Here is a 23,450-nt window from a genome sequence, read left to right as displayed (position 1 = left end):
GGGGAGACGTTTGAGCTCAAGGGCATTAAATTTTTTTCCTGTAATAATCCCATACTGTCACGTCCCATCGGAACGAGAGGTAGGACCCAAATGCAGGAACTCGGAAGACGCAAGGTAGTTCAAGAAGAGACACGTTTATTGTATGCCGAGGTCGGGGATCGAGCAGGCAGTCCAGTGCAGCAGCGGTTGTTGGGGCGTCGGGCGAAGAGAGCAGATGAGTGGGCAGGCAGTAGTCGGTACACGGGGAAACAATCAACGCAGGCAGAAGTGTCAAGGAGTCAGGCTTACAAGGTTGGTCAGAGAACGGACGGAGGTCGGTACACACAGGTTCAGTCAGGAATACGAGAGTGCTGGAATGGGACATAAAGCTCAACGAACTGGCCGAGGACCAGTCGTCACCGGGTCCTATATATACGGGGGATGATCAGGCCGCATGAGGCACAGGTGTGTGCCTCCCAATCAGCGCAGCCGCACTGAAGCGGCAGGATCATGACACATGCATGTGATTCATATGCATTATTGTTGCATGAGATTGTGTAGGCAAGCACAAGTGGTCTTCCTTCCCTGTGATATACTATGCACCTCCAGCTCTGTGTCAGAGACACACAAGAACCATAGAAGACTCATGTTTCAGCCAAAAGAAATTCTTGTAAAGACGCGATGAGAGGAATACTCAAATGTACAGATAGGAGATGGGATAAATCTTCTAAAATTCAAACTGGGGTCACTGGCTTACTATGCTCATTGCTAAACTGAAAAATCTAAAAAAGGGTTGTAATACTGTTACCCTAATGTTGGCTTGGGCAAATTTTAAAAATGCTTGTGCTCAAGCACAAAGCCATTAACAGTGAATATCTGAGTATATTCTACAAACAGAATTGATTTTAGTTTTGGGCAAAATCTAATGGATCAATGCATTGAAATGTGCAATTGCATTAGTGACATTTTTTGTTGAGCTGGATTGTGTATAATCTTTTTTGATATTCCTGTTTGTTCCTTCCCCCTGCTTGTTGTCCGTCTCCATGTAGTCTCATCAGTTATGCTCCCTCATGTAAGACAGTTAACTATATGCATCCACTAATGTCATGTGAAGTTACGCCATGTTGCCTCGTCAGTCTGTTTATATTTAGTTCCCTGCTTCCACGCCTTGTGTTTTTCTTTTGTTACGTCATGCCACTCATCGTCTGTGGTGTCCTTCAGTGTTTGACTTTTTAATTATGAGAATACCCCTGCAGTCTTTGCGTTGCCTTGCGTGTGTTTGAGTATCTCCCATTTGTCTGCACTCTAATAACAAACATCCATCCATCCATCCATCCATCCATCCATTTTCTGAGCCGCTGATTCTTAAACGATATCTTAAAAGATCTTAAAAGATACAGTAGCATCCAACCAACCAACCAACCAACCATTTTCTTAGCTGCTGACCCTCACAAGGGTCGCGGGAGTCCTGGAGCCTAACCCAGCTGTCAACAGGGAGGAGGCAGGGTACATCCTTAACTGGTTGCCAGCCAATCGCAGGGCACATGGAGAAAGACAACACACACACTCACAATCACACTAAGGAGCAATTTAGAGTCTCTAATTAATGCATTTGTTTGGCATGATGGAGAAAAATGGAGTGACTGACTTTAAACAGTATTTTAGCAACTTCATAATGTCGCTGGTCACCATGGAACTTCCTCTAACAGCAAGCTGCCACACTTCTATTAGAAGATTTCCCAGAGTGCCTAGCGTTGTTGCATAGTTATTAAAATGATGTCAGTTAATGTCCTATTACCATATTCTTCTTTTTCTTTCAGCTTGTCCTGTTAGGCGTCGCCACAGCGTGTTATCTTTTTCCATCTAAGCCTATCTCATGGATCCTCCTCGCTAACACCCACTGTCCTCATGTCCTCCCTCACAAAATCGATCAACCTTTTCTTTGGTCTTCCTCTCACTCTATTGCCTGGCAGCTCCATCCTCAGCACCCTTCTGTCGATATACTCACTCTCTTGCCTCTGAACATGTCCAAACCATCGAAGCCTGCTCTCTCCAACCTTGTCTCCAAAACATTCAACTTTGGCTCTCTCTCCAATGAGCTCATTTGTAATCCTATCCAACTTTTTCACACAAAGCGAGAAGCTCAGCATCTTCATTTCTGGTACCTCCAGTTCTGCTTCCTGTTGTTTCTACAGAGCCACCATCTCTAATCCGTACATAATGGCCGGACTCACCACTGTTTTATAAACTTTGCCCTTCATCCTAGCGGATACTCTTCTGTCACATAGAACACCAGACACCTTCCGCCAACTGTTCCTTCCCGCTTGAAATCGTCCACCCTCGCTATCTCTTCTCCCTGTAGCCTCACTCTTCGCCCTCCACTTTTCTCATTCACGCACATATATTCTGTTTTACTTCAGCCAATCTTCATTCTCTCCTTTCCAGTGCGTATCTCCATCTTTCCTATTACCATATCTAGATAATAATACAAATGTAAATAGAGGTTATTGTAGAAGGCAACACCTGACCAACTACAAACACCTATTAGTCGTCTTCCAATACCTTTGCTTACCTGAAAACAAAACATGTTCTGCCCTGAGTTAACACATCTAGATCTAAAGTATGGCGGCACGGTGGCGTGTCTGGTTAGAGCGTTAGCCTCAGAGTTCTGAGGACTGGAGTACAATTCCCAGCCCCGCCTATGTGAGGTTGGCATGTTCTCCCTATACCTGCATGGCTTTTGCGCCGGGAACTCCAGTTTCCTCCTGCAATCCAAAAACATGCATTAATTGGAGACTCTAAATGGCCCCGAGGTGTGATTGTGAGTGCAGCTGTTGTCTGTCTCTACGTGCCCTGGGATTGGCTGGCAACAAATTCAGGGTGTATCCTGCCTGCTGCCCAATGACAGCTGGGATAGGCTCCAGCACTCCTACGACCCTTGTGAGGATATGCGGCTCCAAAAATGGATGGATGGATAGATGGATTATAATATTTAAAATGTGACCTCAATTTGACATAGACCTATAAATCACATTTTAAACTAATTAATAGATTTTCTAAAACACATATCTATTCAGATACCTCATTTTACTGGGAACAAGTTTTTCAACTTTTGTTCAACCTATGTATGATATGCCCTGTACATAATAACGTGAAATTTATTTAGGGGAAAAATTGCACAATATACTTGAGAAATTGCAGTAACAATGTCACTACTGTATGTTATAATAAAATCTAATGAAAAAAATAATATAGTCATAACCCTCCTGACCTCAGGTGGGCTTTTTCGGTGCATACCTTCTCTATCATGTTTTTATGATTACAATATTTGTATCTTAAAGTGTTTTTGTTTGTTTGTTTTCTCTTCTACTTGGTCTACTTCGTTGTTGATTTGTTTAGAAGGCTGGGAATGATTAATGGCATTTCCATTCAATTCAATGAGTAAAGATGATTTGACCTATGAGTGTTTTGAGTTATGGGCATGGTCCAGGAACTAATAAAATTTGTATCTCGAGGGAGCACTGTATGCTTTTTCTGTGTTGGTGCTGTGATGTTTTTCCAACATAAACTACTTTTATGTGCTTCAGCTCAAAGGTTGGGAAACAAAGCCATAGGCATACTTACTTGCTTTTGCGCAGGGCGTGTTCAACACTGTGGCCCCTGAACTTCTTGTAGTAGTCGATAAATGAGAAGGGCAAGTTAATATTTAAGGGGTTGGCCCTGCCCGGGGCTGCTGCCCGCTTCCGTGATTCAAAGGCAATCATGAGGTCCACCCAAGCGGCTGGGCGCTTGATTTTGAACTGGTCAATGAAATCCTGGCCAAAGATCTGACAAAGCAGCTTCTCAAATTCATAGTCAATCCCAAGAGAGCCATATGGTCCACCTAGATGTGGAAAAAGGAATGAGCTGATTGAAAGAAGAATAAATATGGAGAGGTACATTTATTTAAAATGAAAAAATACCCAACAAAAAAATATGCTAAATGTTACCAGAAGCCTTGTAAAGCTCTTTCAGATGTCCTTCTGGGAGACGTATCTGATGGACAGTAAGGTCCACTGTCCCTCCACCACAGTCCACCACCACATAACGGTCACCTGAATAAAAGGTTTTAAGTTTCTGGCTGAAGAGATATGGCAGATGTCATCTTCTACATTTCAGTTGAATGCCCCAGTTTGGAATCATAAATAAAGCTTAATCAAGCTTGCTTTTCCACTATGAGGAATGCAACACAATATACATTTCTAAGGGATACACTAGTAAGCATTAGCACAGCATCAGTGATCTTTTTCTGTATTTATTTATTTTTTTACATTTCTTGATGTGGCTGGTTTTTGTTTTCTTTTTACAACAGAAAATAAAGTTTGCAATCACAATAATTTACTGAACAGTAACAGAAACCATGACAAACTGAAGTTTACTGCTCGGTAAAAACACCACTTAACTCTCCCTCCCATCCCTACTCTGCTAATTTTTGGAACATTCTCTAAGGCTGCAGCTGAGTTCATGAAAATCTGTAGCTCCAATCAGGCCACTGAGACCGAATTCAGATTGTCCATGCTTTAAGTATCAGTTTGCATCGATATTTCAATCAGAAATTAAACATCAGACAGAATGTTGAAGGTTAGTGTTGACATATGAATTGACCATCGCATGGCATTGTCAGTTTGTATTTCACAAAGCAAACATAACGATCTTAACAATTTGAAAAAGGGTAGCAAATAAAAATTACTCATTTGTTTTAGATATTTCATCTTACAACAGCAGTACAAATCTTATTTCACAAGCTTAAAATCTAACCTAAAGGCCTCTATATGCTCGCTCGGGCAGCGACCGCGCTAACAACACTGAGGTTCTCTCACACATAGTTTGGCTTTGTACACCAGTGCAACCCCCACGTTCAGTTTTGAAAATGTACTGTAGTTCTTCTCCCGGTCAGAAGTGTCAACCAGGGCTGGTATTGGTTAGGGTGACACATGGTGGAGTTTCCTCAGCACATTTTGGGCATTTCCGGAAGCTGTTCTTACTTTCCTCTCCGTAACAAGGAACAAAGCAACAACAATGGTGACCCTGGAAGCGTATCTGCTTGAACAGATGAACGTGAATGACCGTATATTTAAACCTTACATACCTTGGTTGTGATTATGAGGCCCCATAGCTCAGTGGTTAAAGCATTGGTTTGGTAGACTAGGTGTCATGAGTTCGTAAACCACTGGGATCTCTACACCCCAAGAGGAGTTGGGTCAGGAGGGGCATCCAGCGTAAAAACTGTCCCTAACAAATTTGAGCGTTTATCTGAGATTTCAAGCTGTGGCGACCCCTAACAGGACAAGCCAAAAGAAACTTTGTTACTTACCTTAGGTTTAATTATGCTACAAAATTGATCGAGAAGGTGGTGGCGTAGGTGGTATGTGTAGCTGGGAGGATCGGTGAGTACGTCATCACGTCATGTAACGGGCCAATCATGAGAGATGATCCCCGTGCAACAACTTTCTTGACGTGTGTGCGGCACGTTATGCAAGCTATGTATGCATCAGAGCTGCGTGGGTCACATGATGCAATGCGAGCATTGTCGATCGAGGGAGGATAAAGTGGCCTTCAGGATTGGCATTTGACTACATTGTTTTGATTAAGTTATGGGAAAATGAACAAACAATGAATTATTTTTACCTCTATTTAGATGCCAGTATTGTATTGAGCAGAATAATGTAGCGTAGTGTGGACATTATTCAACATCTCATTGCTGATGCCATGATGTTCATAAAGAGGAATGAAGTCCATGTTGGTTCAATGCGTGATTCATCACAAATTGAGAGAATCGATTACCAGATTGAAGTCTTTTTCTTTTTCCAATTCATTTTTTGTAAAGGATTTCATTAACCTGCATGAGTCAGCCTTTTTAGGGTCTCTTGATTATCTCCTCAGATCTTGTTGTAAAATACAGTGAATCCGTTCCTTTTAAAGCCATGGTGGTATTCTGCTTTTACAGTTAATGTTACGAAGCATGAGAGAAATACACATTGCTGAATACATTTACAATTAAATTCAAAATATAACTGGATAAATGTGTACTTGAAAGTCAGACCGTTGTAGGTGAAACAAGAAAGAGCAGTTACTCCCAAGCAGAAGCAGAAGAAAAGAATGACAGGCAGGTAAAAAGAAACGCTACCTTCTTCCAGCTCCGACCAAAGCTCCCCTATGACATTTTCCACCAGAAAGGTGCGACTTTGACGGTTGCGACGAACCTGCTCCTTGTTGGCTGGTTGTTAATGAGAAAAAGAGTTTTTGTGAGAGTGTTGGAAAATGCAAAGCTCTGCTTTGTGAAGATGTGTGGCTCATAGTGTGAAAGACAAGGTGGGTGGAATGCACATAGAACATACATCTTCATTAAAAAAAGAACACGACAAAACAAAAACAGAAACCCAACTATTTTTATTTTGGCTACCATTTTTCATAGAATGAACTCAATGATCTAAAACTTGGGATGCAAAAAAATGTCTGTTTCTCTTAAATAATGTTCACTAACCTTAAATTGGTGTTAATTATCGCTTTTCCTAGGCAGAGATAATCCATTTTACAGGTGTGGGATATTAAGATGCCGATAAGACTGTAATTATTGCACAGTTGCGCTTAAGCGTCTCCATTACATTTCTGAGAGAAAATATGTTTTTAAATTAAAGTTGCTTTTGGAAAATTCCATTATTACAATTTCAGTTTTGCATTTGAAAAATAGCTGTTAAAAGCTGAGATTTTCTTTAATATCACTTCCTCCTTTAAAGCCGATGCTTATTGGCTCTGTCCCGATATCTCCCATTTTTCCCCTCTCTATAGTCTCAAGCAGGACATATTTTTCAAAATATGAACTCGGAGTACTCCAGTTTCCTTCGGTCACAAGCAAGCGGCATGTGGTAGGACCCAAATGCAGGACTCAGAGGCAGTGACATGGTTTTCGTAGGTAGTTTAATTCTTGGCAGAGGTCATACACAGGTAAACAGTCCAACAAGGCGAAGGCAAAAAAAAGCGTGGCAAAAAGGCAAGGTCCAAAAATAAGAAATTAGATCAGATAGCTATAAGGCAAAAAACTTGGAACATGAAACAAGACTTGACTATGGTGGCACTCACTAGAAGCTCATGAACTCACACTAAACCCACACAACGAACTGGCAACTAATGACAAAAAACAGGCTTAAATACATGACATAATTATCCTCACTGAGGCGCAGGTTAAGAGCTGCTGCCAGGGGTGGCCACGTGCAAGGCAGTGGCATGACCACACCCCTGACATCTTAACATTCCAAAAACATGCGAAGTAGGTTAATTGAAGACTAAATTGTCCGTCTCTGTGAATGTGAGGACAAATTATTTGTTGTCCATATGTGCCCTGTGATTGACTGGCGACCAGTTCAGGGTATACCCTGGCTCTTTCCCCAAGTCAGCTGGGCGCCACCACAGACTCAATCGTCGTCAAAAGTAATGGTTCAGAGAATTGATACATAAGCTTGAAGCAACACCTAGTGATGCCATCTGTTTGTCTGATATTTTCAAAAAAGTTAAACTCATGAAATAGTTCAGCTTTAGCCAAATTGTATCACCCCGGGTACATTCAAGTGAATTGGAGTGAGTCCAGCCTTTTATTTGATCACAATTGTTTTCATCCTTGACCAGGTTCTCTCTATGTCGTATGGCTTATTTTTCTGTCTTAAAAAAAGTGATCAAGTAGCATGCTCGGCGTTCAGGGCATTTATTTATCAAATCGCTCAATGTGTCTTGAAAAGTCAAACCCCGGCTGTCATGGTCCTGCCAGTCCAGCCCTGGCTGTGCGGGTGCGCGACCGCTCTCTGGCCGCCTCATGAGCTAGTTTCTAGGTCTGCTTCGCGACTGAGCCTCGGCGGCGACCAATCCCCGGTCGCCTCGCAACCACGGCTTGGGAGGTCTTCGTTCGGAGCGGTTGCATGTTGTTGTCTGGTTCCTGCTTCACCGTTGGGTTCCTACCCGAGGACGTACACCCGAATCGCCCCGTGTGGATCCTGGTGCTTGGCATCCGGGTTGTCCTCCTGACGTGTCTGGCCGGACGCCTCGCTTCTGGTGGCCTGGACACCCACCAGACAGACTAGGGTTGGGGGGGTGGCCTCCCCCGGTTCTCCTCCACCCGCCCCTGGACATGTTGGTTTTAGTGTGTGTGTTTCTGTTGTTTAGGCACGTCTGGGAGCCGCGCTTTAGAGTGGGGGTACGGTCATGGTCCTGCCAGCTCTGGGCACATGGAATGTCACCTCTCTGGGGAGGAGGGAGCCCTATTTGGTGTCTGAGGTTGAGAAGTTCCGATTAGATATAAGTCAGGCCTGCCACACATGACTTGGGATCTGGTATTAGTCCTCTTGAGAGGGGTTGTACTCTCACTACTCCGGAGTTGCCCACAGGGAAAGGCTGAGCAGGTGTGGGATTACATATTGCGGACTTGGTGTCTGTACATTGGGGATGAGAGGGTAGCGTCCCTCTGCTTTCAGGTGGCGGGATGTGTCTTAATGCAACATACAGCAGCTGAAAGTACTCACCTTTTTTGGAGTCTTTGAATTGGTGGTGTAGAGCCCTACCAATGGGGACTCCATTGATCTGTTGTGGGATTTTTATGTTCATGTGGGCAATGACAGTAAGACCTGGAAGGGCGTGATGTGTAGGAACACATGCAATCAGAATCCAAGTGGTGTTCTGTTATTGGACTTTTGTGCTCATCCCTGGTGAGGTGATCTACCACTTCACAATAGGAGGAGATGCTGGGGTTGACACTGGAGAGAACGTGGCTGAACTCCACTAACCACTAAAAAATGAATTAATAAACTTAACCTCGCACATTGATCCATCCATCCATTAATTTATTTTCTTCCACTTATCCGAGGTTGGGTCGTAGGAGCAGTAGCTTGAACAGGGAAGCCAAGACATCCCTCTCCCAAGCCACTTCCTCACGCTTTTCCGAGAGGATCCCGAGGCGTTCCTAGACCAGTCAAAGGATGTAGTAAACACTTTTCCCAACTTGCCTCTCCGTCTCCAGAGTCTTGCATTTGGGTTCTCGTCCGTCTCGATGTGTCGTGACACCGGCTACAGATATTTGTTCCAAGGTCGGGGATCAGGGAGTTAAGTGCAGCAGCAGTAGTCAGGATGTCGGCATAGAGAGCAGGTCCGCGGGCAGGCAGGGTTGGTACACGGGAGATCGATCAGAGATAGCAGGAGTGTCAAAGGCGTCAGGCGTACGGGGTCAGTCGGAGAACAGGCGGAGGTCGGTACAGGTGTGTATAAGGGACACATAATGGATAATTAACTTTTAACTGCTTGCACCTGTATACAAATAGCTGGATCACTGGAATGCCTGCCTGACAATGAAATGTAAAATCAACATATATTATTGTTTTTTGTTCTTTTTAAACTATTTCCAGAAAAATCTCTCTATGAATTCTGAATTTTGCAGGACTGTGATGTAACAGTGTGGCTAATTTATATGCACATAACGCAATAAAGGAATCACTGATGGTGTAGTGGTACACACGTCTGCCTTTGTTGCAGGCAGCGTAGCATCGATTCCCGCTCAGTGATGGTATAGATATCTACCCTGCGACTGACTAGCGACCAGTTCTGGGTGTAGTCCGCCTTTCGCCCGAAGCTAGCTGGGAAAGGCTCCAGCTTTCCCGCAACCCTTGTGAGGATTAGCGTCTTGGATAACGACATGACAGAAAACAATAACAAAATACATACATCCAAACAATAAAGGCATGAAAAAGATGACCAAAAAATATTCTAGGTGGATTTTATTTTGGCAGCATGGTGCATCAGGTGGTAAAACATTGGCCTAATAGTTCTGAGGTCCCAGGTTCAATCCCGGAACCGCCTGTGTGGAGTTTGCATGTTCTCCCCGTGTCTGCGCAGGTTTCCTCCAGGCACTGCGGTTTCCTCCCACATCCCAAAAAACATGCAACATTAACTGGACACTCTAAATTGCTCTGAGGTATGATTGAGTGCAGGTGTTTGTCTCTATGTGCCCTGCGATTGGCTGGAAACCAGTTGAGGGTGTACCCTGCCTCCTGCCCATTGACAGGTGGAGTAGGCTCCAGCACTCCCCACGACCCTTGTGAGGATAAGTGGCTAAGAAAATGGATGGATGGATGTTTTGTGGATGTGGGAGGAAACCAGAGTGCCCGGATGGATGGATTTTATTTTAACATAAATTAAGCAATCGGGAAGACTGAAGAGTACAATAAGGCAAAGTCAATATTTATTTACACTGCTCAAATACATGTAGATGTACAAATTTAAGATTAAATTAAATTTGTCTCAATTTCTTTGCGTTTTTGAGTTGGTCTCCAACTTGAGCCAGGCCCATCTACACCTGCACCTGCTTCAAAGTGTCCCACATAAATAGCATCCTCCTCTTTAAGAACTCTTATTTTGGAAAAGAACTGACTACAGGCATTGTCTCTTTCACTTCATTTTTCACTATTACAAACTTTAAAGCTAATTCTAAATGGATCCTTCAGGAAAATGTTAAGTACAATATTTTTCAGTTTTTATATTTGTTTGTTCTGTATTGTGACATAATCCCAAACATTGTTCCGTTGGTTAATGCATTTAACATTAACATCTGTAAACTAATTAAATAATTGTAACCACATTGGCGGCATGGTGAGGCAGCTGTAGAGTGTTGGCGTCATAGTTCTGAGGACCGGGGTTCAAATCCCGGCCCCGCCTGTGTGGAGTTTGCATGTTCTCCCTGTGCCTGTATGGGTTTTCTCCAGGCACTCCGGTCTCCTCCTACATCCCAAAAACATGCATCGGGCAGGAGGCAGAAAACACCCTGAACTGGTTGCCAGACAACTGCAGGGCACATGGAAACAGACAACAGTTGGACTCACAATCACACCTACGGGCAATTTAGTAACTCCACATAATGCATATTTTTGGGATGTGGGAGGAAACAGGAGTACCCAGAGAAAAGCCACGCAGGCATGGAGAGAACATGAGGGCGGGGCCGGGATTGAATCCAGGTCCTCAGAATGGTGAGGCCAACACTTTACAGCCGTACCACTGTGCCGCCACAAATGGAAAATCTAGATTTTTTATTTAATTAATCTAAAAATCTTTCACAAAAAAGTATCCGCATGCAAAGGTCTTCTGGTGGATTTTAAACGTGTGGCGCTTGAAGTGTAAGGAGAGGAGAATAGCACAACATCAGTGGAAACTCAAGATGAAAATGGCATTGAGAGGGACTGAGAAACTGAAGTTGATTTGTGATATAGGGGGGCCCCTGACTGAGGCTGTTCAACCCAAATACTTAAGTGATTTTAGTGAACAGGATGATGATGGATAAAAACAATGACTTTTTTGTTATTTGAGCTGTTTTACGGCTGTTTACAGTCATTGTTTGGATACAAGTTATGCAAATACAAATTTAGTCTGTGTGAATATCTAATTTTACAACATACCCATGCGTGCGGTATAGAGTATATCCACAGTGGATAGTCCAGCGCGGCTCATATAGGGGAAAAAAAAAACACAACACAGAGTGGGCGTGGCGTATTAATTGCCATGCACTGTAGTCCTGAAAATACTGTGTACAGTCGTACCTTGAAATACGAGTTTAATTCGTCCTGTGACTGAGCTCTCAGCTCAAGTTGCTCTTATTTCAGTGAATTTCCCCATTGAATTTAATGTAGTGTATTTTCATGGCCATAAGGCGCACTGTAATTTTATGTGCAGGCATGGTGGCTCTCATGAGACAGTGGGGCACAATGGATGGATTCATGAGAATGACTTGACAGTTCCCTTTTGACCAATCAGCGAGCATCATTTTCTGAACTCCACCCATGCTATCCACATCCTGGATCTTGTACCCACAAAGAGAGTGTGTTTACTTTAAGCCTCTGAATTGCGAGTGTATAGTCCTGCTTATCTCCTATTCTGAAATATGGTGCTTCGATGTGGCTGGGGAACGTGTAATGGACACGAGCGCTATCCAGAGAGATTACTGGGAGGATATCTGGTGCAATTTGCCACCCCAAAGCGTAATTTAGATGAATGTAAACAGTGGATTAAGGCTTGTGGGCGATGTGTTGGTCTGATAAATCAGCACAAAGCCGTCTGTTACAATGTAAGTTAGTCGGTGTAACAGCTATAAAGTACAATGATGATGAACATCTCCAGGAATGTGACAAGGGCCTAGCACTACAAATTTACAAAGACCATCCCATTGTTTTTACTATTATTCATTATTTATTTCATTATTTTAACCTGTAGTTCATTTCCGTCTGACAAAGAATTGGTTTTCATTTCCTCCTTTTTATTGGTGGAGCTACAACTACTTCACTCATCTGCACTGGTTCGATTTTGGACCCTCTAGATCTATTCCACTGCTGTGGCAGAGACGTGTAGCTTTGCTCACACAGCACATGAGAAAAGTTATGGAATTTGAGCCCTTGTAGAGTTTTAATCCAACCAATAAAATTGGAGCACACCAACACACACCAACCGGCCAACACATTGCAGAAACTTTAACTGGTGTTACCGTTTGGGAAACCTTGACATTATGAATATATTCCTGTTGAAAGTAATTCAGGCCTTTCTATACACTCTATGTCAATATTTCTGATACAATGGCCACAAAGGAAACAGAAATATGATTGTGAATTTGCTCTAGTGAATCACTCGTAACATCCTTCGGCCACACTCCGTCCGCCATTTCGATCGGTAGCTTGGGGTGCCTAACAACAGTATCTAAGTGGGCGTGGCTTAGACGTCCTGCACGAATCCATCCATTGCACCCTTTATTTTTGTAAACAGAAGCACAAGGTGATACTTTTGCTCCCCCCACTACAAGTAGTGGAAGCGGGTCACCAGTCAACACACCATCCCCACCCACGGTGTCACACCAAATCAAAATCTTTCCACCACAGCAAATAGAACAGCACTACCAGTACACAACAAAACAATGAGCGAAGAAATAATTGACACAAATCATGCACTTCAAACGTTTTTTACATACATGTTTAGCGCTGCAAAGAATATAGCTATATAGCAACACTAGCTTAAAAGATACAGTAGCATCCAACCAACCAACCATTTTCTTCGCTGCTGACCCTCACAAGGGTTGCGGGAGTGCTGGAGCCTATCCCAGCTGTCTATAGGCAGGAGGCGGGGTACACCCTGAACTGGTTGCCAGCTAATCACAGGGCACGTAGAGACAAACAGCCACACTCACAATCACATCAAGGGGCAATTTAGAGTATCCAAATAATGTTGCATGTTTTTGGGATGTGGGAGGAAACCGGAGTGCCTGTAGAAAACTCACGAAGGCACAGGGCAAACATGCAAACTCCACACAGGCAGGTCTGGGATTGAACCCGGGACCTCAGAACTGTGATGCCAACGCTTTCCACGACATGTGTGTGTGTGTGTATGTGTGTGTATGCGTGTGTGTGTGTGTGTGCATGTGTGCATATATACAGTATGTGTTCAGGGGGACTTCATTGGAATAGCTATATGGCAACATTTACAGATTTTAGAAGTGTAGTGTTTAGTGTGCACATAAGGTGTCCCATCGATTCAGGAGAGAATTTAAGAATTCTAAGTGCATCTGAGGGTTGTGAAAATATGGTACATCATGAAAAAAAAAATCTGCAACTATGCAAGGACGCAAATCATGAACTGCAAATGGGCACGGGCACACTGTATAAATTGTTTCAAGGCTCTCCCCCTACCCCTGCTTTAAACAAAACGAGTCAGATTAAAATGAGACTGAATACATTCTCTCCGGGTTGTAGTATCAAAGCTAATATACCATACTGACTCTCCTCTAGTCCTTGTATTTCATTGCTGTTGAGAAATAACCCCAGATTTTTAACCAAACATAGAACTGAAGTGGGAGAGCACTCTGGGCAACATTCATTCACATTTGATGCAGCCTGTGTAAAGAAAATATGTACTTAATTAGCATGCATCTGTCTAGATGTGGAAAAAAAGTTTGTTTACCATGGCCTGGAGAAGCTACAAGAGAATCAACATACAGCAGAAAAAAATACATTTCTTTAATGCAAAAATGCAAATGTCACAGTAAGGAAAAAGTCTTAGTGATCCTAAATTACTGTTTCATGGTTATTACCTTGGGTCATTGTACTTCCAACATTGTCTGTGGGACTGAAGCCATTCTGAGTGGTCTGGCTACTCAAGTCCAACATCTGGTGGAGGCGGAGCTTACGGCAGTAGATTGACGCTGCCTCAGGTTCCAGAGCAATGATGAGTTGCTCCGGGTTGTCACGGGAGACGAGACCAGACTAAATAATGGCAAAAGATAGAATATTTTTGCTAATCAAATAAAACAATAATGTGAATTTGGGTTAGTTTGTTAAACACGCAGTCACCTCATACTGATCTATTTCATATAACACTGACTTTCACACACAACCATCAGAAGAAAAAAAAATGAATGCCAATGTCACAAAGCACATGCAATCTTGAATAATATTGACTTTACTGAATGTAACATTGAGTTCACAGCACTGTGCTAAACTCAACTGTCAAAAGATCCCAATCCAGTAATGCACTTTTGGAATCTAGTGGTACAGGGGAGTGGCATATATTCCTTTTTCTGGTCTACCTGTATTTAAATGCAATGGTGTATTGAGCAACAGTCCTGCAAGACATAATGTTAAAAAATATTTATTTTCATGCCTAGTAATACTGTAGACCCATCACCACATTCCCAAGACTGTTAATTTTTTTTTTAATCAAAACTATTATTTTACACCCATGTAAGTGCTATCTGTTGTGACATGTGTTTGTTACATTCTGAAGACACATACAGTAAATCTTGTTTTCCTTTCAACTTCTCCAGTTCGGGGTTGCCACAGCACGTCATCTTTTTCTATGAAAGCCCATCTCCTGCATCTTCCTCTCTAACACCAACTGCCCTCATGTCTTCCCTCACAACATCCATCAACCTACTCTTTGATATTCCTCTCGGTCTTTTGCCTGGCAGCTCCATCCTCAGCACCCTTTTACCACTATATTCACTCTCTCAACTCTGGACATGTCCAAACCATTGAATTCTGCTTTCTCAAACCTTGTCTCCAAAACATTTAACTTTGGCTGCCCCTCTAATGAGCTCATTTCTAATCTTATCCAACTTGTTCACTCGTAGAGAGAACCTCAACATGCCAACTCCAGCTCTGCTCTTCAGTGCCACTGTCTCTGATCCATACATCATGGCTGGCCTCACCACTGTTTTATAAACTTCGCCCTTCATCCTAGAAAAGATTTTTGTCTCACACGACACACCAGATACCTGCCGCCAGCTGTTCCAACCTGCTTGGACCAGTGTCTTCACTTCCTGACCACACTCACCACTGCTCTGGATTTTTGACTCCAAGTATTTGAAGTCATCCACCCTCGCTATCTCTTCTCCCTGGCGCCTCACTTTTCCCCCTCCACCCCTCTAATTCATGCACATATATTCTGTTTTCATTCCTCTCTTTTCCAGTGCATGCCTCCATCTTTCTATTTGTTTCTCCAAGCGCTCCCTGCTTTCATTAAATATCATAATGTCATCTGCGAACATTATGGTCAAATGGGATTCCAGTCTATCCTCATTTGTCAGCCTATCCATTACCACAACAAACGGGAAAGGGCTCAGAGCTGATCTCTGATGCAGTCCCAATTACACCTTAAAATTGTCTGTCACACCTACGGCACACCTCACCACAGTTTTGCTGCCTTCACAAATGTCCTGTACTATTCAAAAATATTTCTCCGCCACACCAGACTTACGCATGCAGCACCACAGTTCCTCTCTTGGTACACTGTCATAGACTTTCCCTAGATCCACAAAGACACAATGTAGCTCTTTCTGACCTTCTCTGCACTTTTCCACTCACATCCTCAAGGCAAATAGTGCATCTGTGGTACTTTTTCTAGGCATGAAACCATAATGTTGCTTGCAGATAATTACGTCTGTCCTTAGTTGAGCCTCCACTATTCTTTCCAGTAACTTAATTGTGTGGCCCATCAACTTTATACCTTTATACTTCCCACAGCTCTGCAAATCGCCTTTGTTCTTAAAAATGGGAACAAGCACACTTTTACTCCATTCTTCAGGCATCTTCTCTGCTAGTTTTCTGTTCAATAAGTTGGTCAAAAACCACAGTCAGAAATTGCTTCCATACCTTCACTGGTATGTCATCTGGACCGACTGCTTTCCCATTTTTTATCCTCTTTAGTCTCTTTCTAACTTCCGCCTACTAATCACTGCCACTTCCTGTTCCCCCACACTAGCCTCTTTTACTCTTCATTCTCTCTGATTTTCTTCATTCATCAACTTCTCAATGTATTCTTTCCATCTATTCAGGACACTACTGGCATTAGTCAACACATTTCCATCTCTATCCTTAATAACCCTTACCTCCTGCACATCCATCCCATCTATATCCCTCTATCTGGCCAACCTGTAGAGATCCTTGTTTCCTTCTTTCATGTCCAACTTGGTATACATGTTGTCATATGCCTCTTATTTAGCCTTCGCCAACTCTACCTTTGCCCTATGTCGCATCGTAATGTATTACGTCCGCCTCTCCTGAGTCCTCTCAGCGTACCACTTCATGCTAACCTCTTTCCTTGTATGACTTCCTCCTCCCCGGCAAACCAAGCTCCTGGCTCGGCGTGGAGGGAGGTCACGGCTCGGCTCGGAGGGAGCTCACGGCTCCGCCACTCTGGATGGACGTATTCCTTTGTCTTTCCGATCAACCAAAACTGCTATTTCTTCATCAGATGAGGATAAATCTGAGAAATCAACGCTGGGCATAATGGTGTCCCATGTAATCGAGCATTTGGAACGGCACATAACACGTCACATATGCCCACGGAGGTCATGTGACTTGTGAAAATGGCAGCACCCCCGAAAATTCGTAATTGTCGATAAAAATCTTCTCAAAACACTATTAAATGAGAGAAGATTTAACATCACATTGTCAAGATAGAGTACATATTACATGACCCACTGGATACATTGTTAATGCAAACCACTGGATTTCCCCTTTAACAATCTGTATATTACTGGATATCGGGGAGCAAGGTGCTGCAGCTGTAGAGTGTTGGCCTCAGAGTTCTGAGGACCGTGTTTCAAATCCAGGCACCGCCTGTGTGGAGTATGCATGTTCTCCTCATGACTGCATGGATTTTCTCTGGGCACCACGGTTTCCTCACACATCCCAAAATATGTATTCATTGGACACTCTAAATTGCCCCTAGGTGTGATTGTGAGTGCGACTGCTGTATGTCTTCATGTGCCCTTTGATTAGCTGGCAACCAGTTCAGGGTGTACCTCGCCTCCTGCCCGATGACAGCTGGTATTGGCTCCAGCACTGCTGCAGCGCTCGTGAGGATAAGCAGCTCAGAAAATGGATGGATATCGAAAATCGACATAACTGCCTCAACATCAACTCAGTCTGGCATGGCAATAAGAAAGTGGAAATGATAGACACTCAATTAGGACATGGTGTTCTCATCTCACAAAGTCAATATTCTAGCTTCCCATTTATAGCCCATTTACACTTTTCAGGTTTTTTCTTACATTTCTCTATAGTTCAAATAGAACCTAATAATTATAACTGGGGGAAAAATACTTCACGAAACCCAGAAAATAAAATTATGATTAGTTTTAATGGTTCATGTGGTCGAAATAAATGGGGTTAATTCACTGATAAAAGAAGGGACTGTGGATTACATCATGGTCCCAGAAGGGAGACAGAATTGTAGATCCCTCCCTCTGTCCTCTTCGACCGAGGCTCAGCTCAGTCCCAATGCTGATTCACTGCAGATGCCCAACCCATCCACTACTCATTTTCTCTCCACCACATTCACAGCTTTAGCATGCCCCACCATCCTTGCCTCCAGACATGGCAGATAAGAGTTAAAAGCCCTCCTCTTCCTTCCTGTGTCTACATCCATGAAATCATCCACATTTCCCCTCCTTTTTCATGAATATTTTAGCACACTGACACATGCACACTCACTGTGGAAGACAGGAAAACTATAATGTGTTGGTCTGATCAGTGTGTGTAAATACAAATACAATCTGTGTGTAATACAAATGACTGACTTGGGACTACTTCCAGGTAAACTGAGTCGCATTACTATAACAATGATTTGGAATTCAAACGTGTCAGGGAGATGTAGTATAAGAATATAAAGGGTCACTTGGAAAGTCATATGCAACATTTGATTTCTGCTACATCCTTATTTAAAAGTAAATAGCAAAAGAGATCTATTGTCCTAGTCAGAATGCCTACAATGTATATTGTCATACACTGTCAATATAATAATTGTCAAAAATTTTACATACTGCTCCTTTGCACAAGATAAACATTATTCTGTCATCAAAATAATAAATTATGCTTCAGTATTTGTTTTTTTAAAATATGATGAAGTGGATAGTGACACAAGTGATGCTTTTCATCGCCAAGATGTCAGTATTAAAGCGGTGGAAATGGGACATTACTGTCATTGGCTGGCATCCAGTCCAGGGTGTACCCCGCCTCCTGTCCGAAGATATCTGGAATAGGTCCAGCAGTCCAGTGATCCTTGTGAGGATAAACGGCTCAGATAATGGATTGATGAATGGCACATTAAATAATGATTAATTTATGGGTCAAATCTATTACAATAAAAGTGTTTTGCAATTATTCACTTGTTAAATAATTCTCAAAAAGGATTTTAAGGACTTCATCTAGCTCAGGAAATAGAAGAATTTTGTCAAATTCACATTTTTTAGTCAATGATAACCATTGCTGATAATTCCATAAGATTTCAAAAGTGGGACAAAGTGGCCTAAATTACATAACTCATCTTTTGTCAAAATTGAATTTAAGTGCAGGGTGGGAAGTGGGGTGTGGGATGACTATATTTGACTTGGGCCCCCAAAGCTTTGGCCCTGGTGTGAGAAAGCGATGTTGCCCGGCTGGCTTTACACCCAAACTGTGATTAGCGGCTTGTGCATTGATAAAGAAGGCTTCTAGGTAACTGTGAGAACTTGTGAGACATGCAGAACACATTGACTGTCAACATTTTAAACGTACATTGCGTTAATATGCTTCAATTTGGCGTCAAGCAGTGGTCCGGCAGTGGACTATATAGAGATGCGGGTTCACCCAGGATCCGGCATCAGAACTTCTCCTGATCAATTAAGATGGAATGCCCATGACCCCCTATTCAGTGTTAAATGTAAGTGTTTCACTATTCAGAGGGAAACCTGAAACCGTTTGGTAGTGACAACAAAAATAAACTTAGAGAATGCCGACATTGTGAGTGGGGGGGCATCTGGGGAGATCCCCAGGAGCGCCGCAGAGATTTATTTTTTATTTTAACATAAATTAGGGAATCTGGAAGAAGAGTAAAACAAGGAGAATAAATAAATAAAATCTGCACGTCGAAAAACTAATTTACACCAGTAAAGTACATGTTCATTTAGATATTTAAGGTCAAAATTAGGCAGCATGGTGACACAGCTGTAGAGAGTTCTGAGGACCGAGGTTCAAATCCTGCCCTCCCCCTGTGGCGTTTGCATGTTCTCCACATGCCTGCGTGGCCAGGCACTCCGGTTTCCTCCTCCATCCCCAAAAAACATGCAGTGATTGGAGACTCTAAATTTACCTAGGTGTGATTGAGAGTGCGACTGTTATCTGTCTCTATGTGCCCTGTCATTGGCTGGCAACCAGTTCAGGACATACCCTCCTTCCGACCCGATGACAACTGGGAAAGGCTCCAGCACTCTGACAACCATTGTGAGGATAAGCGACTAAAAAAATGGATGGCTGGATTCCTTAGCAACACAAACATTTCTTTATGACATTACCATAATTCACATAATTGTTTCACAACTTGTCTTTACTGGCATTTTATGAAAATAGGTATTCTTGTTTGGCTAGAATGTGACAGTACTTGAGATTCGGTGTTTGATGACAGTTAACAAGAAAGCTGCCTCTGTGCCCCGCCGTGAGCAGAGCATAATTTGCTCTCATCTTTGTTTACCTAAAAGTATTAAGTTAGCGCTTTGCACTCGCTGACATATGGAGAAATAATTTTTATTTAAAAATCATACAAAAAATACAGTAGCTTGTATTCATCACACACCCTTGATTAATTTCAGAAAGTAAATAGGACAACCCATTAACCCTCAGAGGATTACCTAGGGCCTAAACAATATCCTAACGAGTAGAATATTAGGCAATGATGGATTTTCCAAAGTTTTATTAACAATTCTCATCTGTACATCCATCCGTCCATCCATTTTCTTAGCCGTTTATCCCCACGAGGGTCGCAGGACTGCTGGAGCCTATCCCAGCTGTTAACGGGCAGGTGGCGGGGTACACCCTGAACTGGTTGCCATCCACTTGCAGGGCACATCGACACAAACAGTCACACTCACAATCACACCTATTGGGAATTTTGAGTCTCTAATTAATGCATGTTTTCAGGATGTGGGAGGAAACCAGAGTGTCCGGAGAAAACCCACGCAGGCACAGGGAAAGCATGCAAACTCTACACAGGGAGGGCTGGGATTGAACTGGGGTCCCCAGAACTGTGAGGCCAACGCTTTCCAGCTGCTCCACCGTGCCGCCCTGTTCCGTACAAGAACTACTTCTTTATTTCAGAATGGTGACAGAGATAAAAGATAAAGGCCTTATTAGATGACTTATTAGCACAGCGGCAATAAAACTATTACTGAAATTAGGGAAAAACCCCACTCAAATCATTTCAAAGGTTTTAGCCAACAGAATAAAAAAAACATTTTAATACATTGTGACCAAACAAGTTTTACAAAAAGATGGAGCTTTACCACCAATGTAAGGAGATAATAATCAATAATAATAAAATAATAATCAAACCAGCTTTTGACAAAGTTAACTGGCCTTTTCTTTAAACAGAACCTAACAAAAATTGGCTTTGGTGATTCATATGTTCAGTGATTTGCAAAGTTTTCAATTCACCCAAAGCAACTGTCACCACAAATGGGATCACATCACAGTTTTACTCTAAAAAGAGGAACTTGACAAGGATGCCCACTCTCACCCCTATCACCACCGGTCACACTATTTATCGCAATAGTGATGTCGCAGAACATGAGTATTAATGGTATCTGCACTCGTGTATCAGAACACAAAATATATTTTTTTTGTACGTTTATTGACAAGAACCCAATCCATCACTTGTAACCGATTTTAACTTTTAGCAAAGCAAAGCAAATTTACTTGTACAGTGCATTTCATACACAAGGTAACCAAATTTGCTTTACATAATTAAAAGCGTTTGAATACAAAGCAAAAAAACATTTGAAAGTCATGAAAAATAAAAATATATATAAATAAATGCAGTGCAAAAGCATCTGCACTGTACAAGAGCGAGAAGAAGAGATGAAGCCATTTTTGTAACTAGCAGAATACATGAATATATGTTGGCACAAAATCCTAACTTTTCTTTTCTGACAAGGAATCAAGTTCAAGTATTGTTATCGTCAGATGTGTTATACATACAGTGAGGAAAATAAGTATTTGAACGCCCTGCTACAGTGAAGAAAACAAGTATTTGAACACCCTGCTATATGCAAGTTCTCCCACCTAGAAATCATGGAGAGGTCTGAAATTTTCATCGTAGGTGCATGTCCACTGTGAGAAAGCTAATCTAAAAAGAAAAATCCAGAAATCACAATGTATGATTTTTTTGACAATTTATTTGTGTGATACATCTGCAAATCAGTATTTCAATGACTGTCCATCAGCTAGAATTCTGACCCTCAAAGACCTGTTCGTCCGCCTTTAAAGGGCCACCTCCACTCCATGTATTATCCTGAATCACATGCACCTTTGTGAGGTCGTTAGCTGCATAAAGACACCTGTCCACCCAATACAATCAGTAAGACTCAAACCTGTAACATGGCCAAGACCAAAGAGCTGTCCAAAGACACCAGAAACAAAATTGTGCAACACCACACAGCTGGAAAGGGCTACGGGGATACGGAGAAACTAACCTAAACCCTAACCCAAGCAGCTTGGTGAGAAAAGGTCCACTTTTGGAGCAATCATTGGAAAATTGAAGAAGCTAAACATGACGGTCAATCTCAATGGGAGTTGAGCCTCATGCAAGATATCACCACGTGGGGTTTCAACGATCCTTAGAAAGGTGAGGAATCAGCCCAGGACCACATGACAGGAATTGGTCAATGACCTGAAAAGAGCTGGGACCACCGTCTCCCAGGCAGTCTCCAGACCTAAACCCCAATAGAAAATCTTTGGAAGGAGCTGAAACTCTGTGTTTCTAAACGACAGTCCAGAAACCTGTCTGATCTACAGAAGATCTGTGTGGAGGAGTGGGCAGAAATCCCTCCTGCACTGTGTGCAAACCTGGTGAACAACTACAGGAAACGTTTGACCTCTGTAATTACAAACACAGGCTACTGTACCAAATATTAACTTTGTTTTTCTCAGGTGTTCAAATACTTATATGCAGCTGTATCACACAAATAAATTGTTAAAAAAATCATACATTGTGATTTTTGGATTTTTCTTTTTAGATGATCTCTCTCACATTGGACATGCACCTAAGATGAAAATTTCAGACACCTTCATGATTTCTAAGTGGGAGAACTTGCAATATAGCAGGGTGTTCAAATACTTATTTTCTTCACTGCACCTGACATACAACGTACCATTTCTCTCAGACCTGCGGTGCTATAATAGATCAAACAGTTAAACAGTATGCATAGATGTGTGGTATTGATATTTTGAGCAGCAATGTACAGGGTTGAGTATTAAGGAAAATGTATTAAATTATAACAATTCTCAACAGTATAGTAGAATAATCAGTTGGGGAATGTAGACAGTGCTGCAAGGTTAAGGTAAATACAGTACAGCCTCAGTTCTCGCCCACAATCCGTTCTAGAAGGCGGTTCGAGAACGGGGATGTTTGAGAACCGAGGTTGTACTGTACTGTGCAAAAAGTGCGGTTTGTGCATGAGCTTAATTTCTGGTCTAGAGTCAATGGTGGTGGGTGCCAGGAAGGGATAACAAAAGTGAGGGCAAAGCAGAGAGGGAGTTGAGCATCATGACTGCCTGGTGGAAGAATATAGTTAGTATGGATAAAATGGATACTCAGACCAGCCCGGCAGTAAGAATTCAACCTGCCCGGCATAAGAACTCAGCCTCCACGACGTAAGGTGGAAGGTCAAGTAAGAGCTCATTCTGCCCGAAGTGGAAGGACGTGTGCGCCTGTCTCAACCTTCCCGACGCGAGAACGTTGTGTGCACCTGCTTCAACCTCCCTGGCGTAAGATTCCTTGACGTGTGCACCTGCCATTCGACAGACCTCCAAGCAAGTTACATCGCGCTATTTCCGTTTTGAAGAATATACTAAGAAGTAACTTATGTTAAAGTAAGTTCACTAGATAAACAT

General features: G+C 42.5%; 1 protein-coding gene and 1 long non-coding RNA gene across 15 annotated transcripts in view; one reads left to right on the top strand and one right to left on the bottom strand.

Annotated features, from left to right (window-relative positions):
• LOC133510129 (uncharacterized) overlaps nucleotides 1–23,450 on the top strand; it is a 116,824-nt gene that overhangs the window by 18,931 nt on the left and 74,443 nt on the right. The window lies entirely within an intron of this gene.
• The window catches only part of hspa12a (heat shock protein 12A), a 90,473-nt gene that overhangs the window by 11,834 nt on the left and 55,189 nt on the right, over nucleotides 1–23,450 (bottom strand). For 3 of the 4 annotated variants that reach the window (XM_061837840.1, XM_061837841.1, XM_061837843.1), the window contains 4 exons: nucleotides 14,117–14,288; nucleotides 6,146–6,235; nucleotides 3,969–4,073; nucleotides 3,604–3,862 (listed from right to left, as the gene is read on the bottom strand). In XM_061837840.1, coding sequence (XP_061693824.1) covers nucleotides 3,604–3,862; nucleotides 3,969–4,073; nucleotides 6,146–6,235; nucleotides 14,117–14,288 — 626 coding nt within the window. The remainder of the gene's footprint in view (nucleotides 1–3,603; nucleotides 3,863–3,968; nucleotides 4,074–6,145; nucleotides 6,236–14,116; nucleotides 14,289–23,450) is intronic. The other variant, XM_061837842.1, reaches the window with a different exon arrangement.

The sequence above is a fragment of the Syngnathoides biaculeatus genome, chromosome 12 (assembly GCF_019802595.1).
Source record: "Syngnathoides biaculeatus isolate LvHL_M chromosome 12, ASM1980259v1, whole genome shotgun sequence".
Classification (NCBI taxonomy): Eukaryota; Metazoa; Chordata; class Actinopteri; order Syngnathiformes; family Syngnathidae; genus Syngnathoides; species Syngnathoides biaculeatus.
Note: the sequence above shows the minus strand (reverse complement) of the source record. Positions and strands in the feature narration are given on the sequence as shown.